The sequence below is a fragment of the Archocentrus centrarchus genome, chromosome 16, assembly GCF_007364275.1.
Source record: "Archocentrus centrarchus isolate MPI-CPG fArcCen1 chromosome 16, fArcCen1, whole genome shotgun sequence".
Taxonomy (NCBI): Eukaryota; Metazoa; Chordata; class Actinopteri; order Cichliformes; family Cichlidae; genus Archocentrus; species Archocentrus centrarchus.
In genome coordinates, this window is record NC_044361.1 from 7939298 (window position 1) to 7948623 (window position 9326).

Consider the following 9326-nt stretch of genomic DNA (forward strand, 5'->3'; position numbering starts at 1 on the left):
ACAAACCTATCTCTCTGTCTAGCTGTCATGTTCACAGTCCCTTCTGAAAATGTGTTTATTTTTGGCTGTGTTTTTGTTTAACATTGAAGCAGTTATTATATAAAACAAAATCATTATATGTGATTAAAATGACGAGCTTTGGTAACAGATCAGTGACTCCACCTGATTTTACTCCTTTTACAGGAGGTGAAAGTTTCACTTTTAGACTGTAGATCAGAATCTGCAGTTAAACAGAGACCAGCAGGATTATCTCAGCAGGAAGCTGAAGCTGGATCAGCTGCAGTCACTCGCGCACACACACACACACACACACACACACACACACACACACACACACACACACAGACAGGGCAGTAGCTCCTCCTCCTCGCTGCAGCCTGTCTGAATCTTTCAGTTTTTCTCCTCACTGCTTCACATCGGCTGCTGCTGCTGAGGTTCCTGATCTGGATCAGAGCCAGTTCTGCACCTCCCTGGGTGGGCTCTACAGGTTCTTCTGGGTTCTGCTGTGTTGGAGTGCAAAAGGAACATGAGGACTAGAGAAGAAGAACAGAGGAGTCCAACCTGAGGAGGAGAAACAATTCAGAGCTGCTGAGCAGGTAAAAACAGACCCTTTCACAATAAAAGCCTCACAGAATGTGTTTTAGACTGTGTGAACTGAGCACGCTCTGTTGGATGTTTCTGTTTAGCTGGTTTCCCTTGGATGCTTTGTGGTTTGTGTTTTGGCTCAAACTCTCAGATTTACTCTGATTACGCTGAACCTTGTCACATCACCCCCCCAAGGGGCGGGGCTAATATAAGGAACAATGTTTATCTGACATCGCTGACACCTGATCAGTTGTTTGATGATCTCAAGTTTTATTTCCTGTTTTATTTGTAACACTGCAGAGAAGTGACACTGAATGCTCTGCTCTTCATCTTCTTTGAGCAGGTGAAGAGCTGCAGATGAGGAGTGGATGTGTGGGTGGAGTTAGAGGCAGGCACTAACATCATTATTCATGATACTAAAGAACATGAAGTCATTTAAAACCACAAGGGGATGATTTGGATGGCCCAGAAGAAGAACTTTAACAGGAAGTTTGTGCTCATGTTCACTGTGGCGTCATTGCGGGTTCTGCACCTCCAGTGCAGGTCGATCTATAAAGGACACTGTGTGAAACATCAGCGTGTAGGTCAGAGAATCTCAAATGCTGCAACAGATGGAAAATCTCAGGAAACACCTCAGTGCTCACTGTTTCCTTTCTGAGCAGCGCCCCCAGCTGAGTGAGTATAAAAGGGTATATCGCTGTGTGAAAGTCACAGTTCATTCGAGCTCTGCTGTGTAGACCGTAACTGCAGCTTAAAATGGCCTGAAGAGGACCTGCAGGGGGTCTTATCTGGAAGAGAAGATGTTTTTAGCTGACTGAAGGTCAGCTTTAGGCTCTTATAGAGAAAGTTAAAGATCCCGTGATGGAGAGAAATTCAATCACTGAGCCGCACACTGAGACAGAACCACCAAAGGATGTGAGGGACAGAGATCTGCTCACAGCTTCAGTCATCTTTATATGGACTTCTTCCTCCTTCTTTTCATGCTGTGAGGGAGTCTAAAGAAGAAACAGACAAGGAGAATCGAATCATCCCAACATGTTACAGCTGAGGGTGCAGGTCGTTTCTGTCATTTCCCGTTTTACTTTGATGCCTGACCTGTTCCTCAGGTGGTTACTCACCCCTGTCCTCCTCAGGTTCTCTTTGTGTTCTCTGAGATGGTCTCGGTGCCTTCCAGCCATTCCTTGTGGATTCTTGATGACATCCTCTTGTACGCTTGTTTTTCCAAATGCTCTCTGTGGTTTCCTTCCTGGTGCAGCTTAATTTTCTCGGTCTCAAAGCAAAACATGAAAGAGGAAAAATCTTTGAACACAGATGGCCCGTGTTTTTTATATGGCAAGTGTTTCAGCGGGCAGAAAGTGAAGGGTGTACGCTTCATACTCACCGTCCTGCAAACCAGGAAAATGGAGATTTTTAAAAGTGGAAATAATTCAAACCACCAGCAGCCTTCTCCAGCCTCTGAACAAGGACTTCTCCCACTTTGAAAGTGGAAAATTCATGTTCACCGACCTGAGTCAGGCAAAATGAGACAATCTGAGGAAAAATTTGTGTCCAGAAACATGAATGAACAGATTAAATGTAATTATTTGGCAAACTGCTGGGAGTCTGTTGGAAGTTTGGATTTCTCAGAGATGTTCCTCTTTGGGTCAGGCGCTCCGATTCAGGTGTTTATGCAGAGTTTGGTCTGATTCATATTAACAGCCTGGTTTTATTCAGCTTCCCCAGGCACACCGAGCCTTACCCACACATTAACACATTCATTCATTAAACTGTCACACACTCACTGATGTTTCTCACCCTGGCCCTCTGATTGGTGCATGCGCCGCCTCCTGAGCCTCAAGACGGGAATGTTTGCCAGCCAAAGAGCTCATGCGGGGGGCGGAGCCAGAACCTCTGCAGTGACAGAGGTGGAGGTTGCCAAGATGACACACACACACACACACACACACACACACACACACACACACACACACATACATCCTGGAGCCAAAAATAGCTACAGACCTCTCTGAGCTGTAACCTGACCTGTGTGTGTGTGTGTGTGTGTGTGTGTGTGAGTGTGTTTGAACTCCCAGCATGCTTCAGTTTTCAGAATCCTCCAATGTATTTATTATTGGATAAACGTCATTTAAACACTCAGAGCTTCCTGGACCTCAGAGTCCTGGTTGTGATACGGTTTAGAGCCTCCAGCTCCCATGTGTGTGTGTGTGTGTGTGTGTGTGTGCGTGCAGATGTTTCTTGCTGCAGTAACATCACCAGCTCTGTTTGATGTTTAGCGAGTCACTGCGGGGAGAAACTGCAGCAGCTTCATTTTCTGACAGGAAGTCACTCTATGAAGGAGCTCACAGCTGATTAGTTGCTCTGAGGCAACTGCAGCAAACAGACCATGTGGACTGGGGCAGCTGATCACATGATCAAAGCAGAATCACCTGACAAACACAGCTGGAAGGATGATGCTGAGGAAAGGGGAGGGGACAAAGGAAGTGAGGTCACTTTCCACATTCAACCAGCATAAAATTAGGAAAACATTAAACTGTCATAAAAATCTTTCTTTCATTTAAAAATGATATGAATGAAGCACTCGGACACTAAAGTATGCACATCACATCAATGACCCATACCCATCAGAGGGATACCAGGCAACTGGAGCCTTAAGACCAGCTGTCAGCGAATAGCTTTACATGTGAGTTGGGCTTTACACATCCGGTCCTCTGTGGTGCTGCCGGAGCCGTGGCCATCTGATATCCACGTGATATCGATTCTAATTCAGAGGCACCAAGCCGACAGTCGGTTCAGCTCTCTGTTGGTCTGTTTCCTCCAGCACGTGTCAGCAAAGTCATTCAATTCAACTTTATTTATACAGTACCACGTACAACACCTACGATATGAAAGAGATGATCCACAGGACAGGGATGGGCAACAGTTTCCTCTCAGAGGTCACGCTGTCTGAGCAAAGGTCACGCTATGAAGAGCTGAGTGGAAACACGATGCTCATGGAGCTGAATTACACTCAGGTCTGACAAACCTGCTGTGGTTCCTGTCAGAAAATGTGAATTATTATGACATTGGACAGTTCATTTAAGGGTAAACTGACATAATTTCATATTTACTATTAGACTGAAGCAGTTACAGTTTGGAGAGAAAGGTTAGAAGTCATTTATCTGTTGATGGAGGTCACAGCCAGATGCAGATTTCAGCTTCTTCTCCACCAGATCTTTGAGGGTGCACTCCACGATCAGCTGAAGGTGCAACTTGGATTTGGGGTTTACTGGTTTCTGCTTTTATAGCACAGACAGAGAAAAGTACTCGAGGGCACCTTCAGTAGCAGAAATTAACCTGAACAGACAGATAACCTCCTGCCACAGGTGTGCAAGTCACCTGACAGGAATACAGAGACTCCTCAGATACAACAGAGGTGTTCACACAGTTGTAGAAATACACCTGAAACACTCTGAATGCTTTCACATCAACAGATTTACATTCCTGGATATTTTGGATTTATCAGTGTGCATTATTGATCCTTGATCTATTCTTTTTTTTTTTTTTTTTAATGAACCAGCACTTAAAGGCCTCTAGCTTCTTGCAGCAGCTATTTTTATCCTCAACAGGTGAACCTGAGTCAGCTGACTCCCCAGTTACCATGGAAACCCCATCCCCTTCTCCTCAGTCTTTAGGGAGAATCTTATCTATGGTCTTTACTGAGCACCAACAGAAAGGAAGTCTCCTTCACAATATGAGCTGATGGACTGCAGGCAAGTAGATAAAGAGACTGACAGACAGGTGATCTTCTGCATCTTCAGCAGGTGAATCAGCTTCTGACAGTTTCTACCTGCTTTCAGTGTTTGTGCTAAGCTACCCCTGTGCTAATAATTCATAACGCTTACATTTTCCCTCTTCTTCTGTGCAGATGGCGGGTAATTGGTCCATCCTGAGGCTGCCATCGCTAACTCCGTCTGCCAGCTCTGCAGCCCCACCCCTTCTTAACACTTCCCAGTACCCCCCTCTTACAGACTGGGAGGCTCCCAGCTTCACCCGGGCCGCTCAGTTCCGAGTTGGAGCAACCTTTGTCCTCTTCCTGTTTGCCGCCTGCAGTAACCTCGCCCTGTTGGTCAGCGTGTGGAGAGGGCGGCGGCTGGCGTCTCATCTGCGCCCGCTGATGCTGAGTCTGGCATCGGCCGACCTGATGATGACATTCGTGGTGATGCCTCTGGATGCGGTGTGGAACATGACAGTGCAGTGGTACGGTGGTGACGTGCTCTGCAAGCTGCTCTGCTTCCTGAAGCTGTTTGCCATGCATGCCTCCGCCTTCATCCTCGTCGTCATCAGCCTGGACCGACAGCACGCCATCCTGCACCCACTGGATGCTCTGAGCGCACACAGCAGGAACCGACGCATGCTGCTGCTGGCCTGGACCCTCAGCCTGCTGCTCGCATCACCGCAGGTAACTATCAGCGCAGGTAGATGGCACAGGTGACTGTCAGCGCAGGTAGATGGCACAGGTGACTGTCAGCGCAGGTAGATGGCACAGGTGACTATTAGAATAGGTGATTGATAGCACAAGTAGAAGCTGAGCTGTGAAATAAAAATCTGAGGACAACGATCACAACTTCAGGTTTGTGTCTGAGTCACTTCCTGTACAGACAGGTGTTGACTTTCAGGTAACATACAGGTGTTTGTATGCTGGGTGACTTCTAATGGCTGATGGTTGGGAGATTCTTAGTTCTCTCTAACACTTACTTAACAAACACCTGTAGATGACTGACTCACCTGGTTATGGATGACATGAGTTCATTCCACAGGTGAAAGTGACCCTGGCAGTCAGAGGAGAGGCTCTGATTCATTCAGGTAAAATAAAAGATTCATTTGTGCCTCGCTGCCACCTCTGCACCTGCTGCTCGCTTGGAGCTGATATTCAGCCTGAAGGTCACAGCAATAGCTGGACACACGCTCGCCACACTTCCTGTCTGAGTGCTGAGCAGCTGCTCCACCTGTCAGCACAGACAGGAGACCTTGGATCTCAGGTACAGCTGATCCAGGTGAAAGTTCCTCCAGTAAATCCTGACTGAGTGTTAAGCCTTGCAGGAATGTTCTGGATTAGCCTCCTGCTGTTAGCTCGAGCTAAGCCACCCTTTGGCTTCTGTAAGGTATGTTAACAACACTAGAAGCCAGCAGCTGGTCCAAAGTCAGAGACGCTTCAGATCTTAGAGCAGGGCTGAATTTCTGGATTTCTGTCAAATCTCAGAGCAGGGCTCCACATCTGGATTTCTGTCTAATGAACTGTTTATTAGTTGAAATGTGAGGTCTGCAGAGTCTGCCTCTGTCTCTCAGCTGTTTATCTTCAGGACCATCAGAGTGGACTCAGTAGACTTCACTCAGTGCGCGTCTCACGGCAGCTTCAGCCGCCGCTGGCAGGAAACTGTTTACAACATGTTCCACTTCACCACGCTATATGTCATCCCCCTGCTGGTGATGAGCTGCTGCTACAGCCGCATCCTGCTTCACATCCATCAGCAGCATCTGAGGGACAAAGGTAACACACCTGTGAATGACACCTGTAATAATCAGACCTACATGCTGCCATAACAGGTCTCCCATCTCCACCAAGAAAAAAAATAAAAAAGCATTCATGATGGTGTTTGAAACTGGATCTGACTGAGAAACTGCACAACTTGTGATTGACAGGTCATTAGCCAATGAGCATATCCTGGTTAACCCTCATTTGTGTCTCTAATGGGACCACAATCTCCAAAACGAACACCGTGTTTTATTCAGTCAGAGACCCACCCCACCCTGCCCACTTTTTCCTAAGGCCCAAACACACAGCATACAGGCTGAGGAACAGCAGAGCAGACAGCATCATCACAAACAGGACTAGATTCCATAAAAGTTTCTTTGCTGCCATAGTCAGACTGATGACGTCCATTAACTCTGAGTAAAGGACAGTTTGCAACTAATATCTAATGTGCAACATTTTTTTTTCCATGAAATAACATTTAATGGTGTAGTCTAGAGGTGTGGTCTAGAGCTCTGCACAAGAATTCCTATGTACCCAAAGCTTGTGTTTGAGTATAAATGGCAAATAAAGTCTCTTGAATCTTAAATCTTAAATAAGTTTAATCTGTCTTTATTAATTGACTACATACTACAGGCCGCAATTAAATCATTACTTAAAAAGCCATCACTTGACCCAGCTAATTATAGGCCAAGATTCTTGAAAGAGTAGTTGTAAAACAGGTAACTGATCATCTGCAGAGGAACGGTTTATTTGAAGAGTTTCAGTCAGGTTTCAGAATTCACCACAGTACAGGCACAGTATTAGTAACCCGGGTGGCTTAGTGGTGAAGCCGGCAACCACATACATATGGTGCGGGCGGCGTGGGTTCAAGTCCTGGCCTGTCGCCAGTTTGCCCGCGTGTCTTCCCCTGTATCTTTTCCCCATTTCCTGATAAAAGCCGCTGTGGCCAAAAATGCAACCCCCCCCCCCCCCCCCCCCCCCCCCCCCCCCCCAAAAAAAAACAAAAAAACAAAAACCCTTCTTCTAACCCTTTTCCTACCACAGGGGTCAAGGCCACCAGTGACCCCTGCTGCTTATTGTGATTTGGTGATATACAAATAAAATTGAATTGAATGTAGCCACTCCCTCTTTCAGCAGGTGAATCACCCCTGCGTCGCAGTGGCACTGACATCATCCCAAAGGCCCGGATGAAGACTCTGAAGATGACGGTGGTCATTGTGCTGTCCTTTGTTGTCTGCTGGACGCCATACTATCTGCTGGGGATTTGGTACTGGTTCCAGCCCGACATGCTGCGCGTCACACCAGAGTACGTCCACCATGCCCTCTTTGTGTTCGGGAACCTGAACACCTGCTGCGATCCCATCATCTACGGTTTTTATACGCCATCCTTTAGAGCTGACCTAGGTGCTTGCTGCCGCCAGGCAAGGAGCAATGCAGACCCTTCGCCCAAATACATGAACCGACTGTCTGCCAGGGAGGGGCCTCACAGCAGGCAGCATGAGCCACAGCCCACCACCAACATCCAGTCTGCAGCAGACTGATGCCAACCAGTCAGAGGACTGGACTTGAACATGCGACTCCAGTGATTGATCTGCAATTTTCTGCAGGTGTCTGAGCAGAGTTCTTGCCACAGAATCAGAATAAAACAGTTTTTGTCTGCGTGTTGGCTTCGACTTTAGAGCCTAACAATGAGTTTTCCGGGGATTCCAGTAACTTGTAAATCTGTTAATTAAACTTGCTAATCAGTGCTTAGTAACATCCAAATAAAATCTAGAAATTCACTCAGCAAAACTGGTGCTCACCCTTCTTGGACAGTCTGATAGTCCAATGAACTGTACAACAGCCCTATTATTGATCAGATAATTGCATTAAAAATGCTCAAAAAAGCGCCAACAGCACAAACATGGTCCAGAGGTCCAGTTCAGGGACTCCAGTTAGCTGTGGTGAAGCCTAGCAGACAGCTAGCAGCTACAGCTGCCTGTCAGTCAAAGAGGCCACGCCCTTAATAATGTAAACTTTAGAAAGCAGTTTCTGTATCAGGCTGTAAACATGTTTAACATACAAGTCCTTGAAGTGGCTGTAGCTCAGGAAGTAGAGCACATCATCTACTAATTAGAGGGTTGGTGGTTCAGATCCTTGGCTGCTCCAGTCTGCATGCCCAGTATCCTTAGACTATACTGAACCCCAAGTTGCACCCGATGTGTTCATTTGCGTGTAAATGTTAGAAAGCCTTGTGTTAACTTTATACATGCTGTATAAAGTGCTTTGAGTGCTCTGGAGGTTCATTCTTGGTTTGAATTAGTTAAATGCAAATTTGATTAAATATGATAATACCCATGATGCTCTGCTCTTTTGCAACAGAGAAGCGTTGGTGTGAATTGATTCAAACCCAAACTGCATGTTGTTTGTTTTTTCAGGTTTCTAACACTGTGGTCTTCTTTACACACTAAAGTTAATTATGGAGTTCCACAGGGTTCTGTGCTGGACCAGTGAGCTTGATGTATTGTATGCTTCCCTTTGGTATTATTAGAAAACACTGCATACATGTTTATTGCTACAGAGATGATACCCAGATTTACTATATGGATAAAAGCACTCGACCACTTTCACATTACACCAACAGGACCTGCTCGGCCATGTCATGAAGCTCCTCGTGCACAGTTTTAGTGCTGATGTTAATGTTAGAGGAGGTTTGGAACTCTGCAGTTATTGAGTGAGCAGAGCATTAGTGATCTCAGCACTTAGCGAGCCCACTCTGCAACTTCACGTGGTCTAACACGTCCTGGCTGAGCTGCTGTGGCTCCTAAATGCCTCCACTTGGCAATTCCACTTACAGCTGATCCTGGAATATCCAGGAGGGAAGAAATTTCATTAGCTTCCCTGTTACAGCACCACTCTTGAAGTCAGTAAACGCTTTAGAACAATTCTTTTTTCTACACCTTTCACTCTGGGACTGAGCACACCTGAATTCAAAGATGAACAGGTATGGCCCAATGTTTTTGCCCACATAGTGTAACATTTATCTCTGAATCAAGATGACACAAATCAGTTAGTTAAACATGTCTTACATAAATGATTCGAGTTCTCATCTTTGTCAACAGCTTACATGACTGAACCTTAAACTCACCTTTGAATGTTTCCTGTTCTCAGGTTAAACCTCAGGTGTCAACAACTGAATTGGTCGTTAATAAAAGTCACTGCATGAACGACTATATTCGCTGAATAAATA

At 46.0% G+C, this 9326-nt stretch overlaps 1 protein-coding gene across 1 annotated transcript; it reads left to right on the plus strand.

Annotated features, from left to right (window-relative positions):
• Positions 1-410: 410 nt before the first annotated feature.
• On the plus strand, positions 411-8440 carry LOC115794269 (gonadotropin-releasing hormone II receptor-like). Its single transcript, XM_030749670.1, has 5 exons — positions 411-596; positions 4191-4385; positions 4490-5023; positions 5911-6112; positions 7232-8440. The coding sequence occupies exons 3-5, from the start codon at positions 4490-4492 to the stop codon at positions 7636-7638; spliced, it is 1143 nt and encodes a 380-aa protein (XP_030605530.1). The 5' UTR covers positions 411-596; positions 4191-4385; the 3' UTR covers positions 7639-8440.
• The last annotated feature ends 886 nt before the right edge of the window (positions 8441-9326 follow it).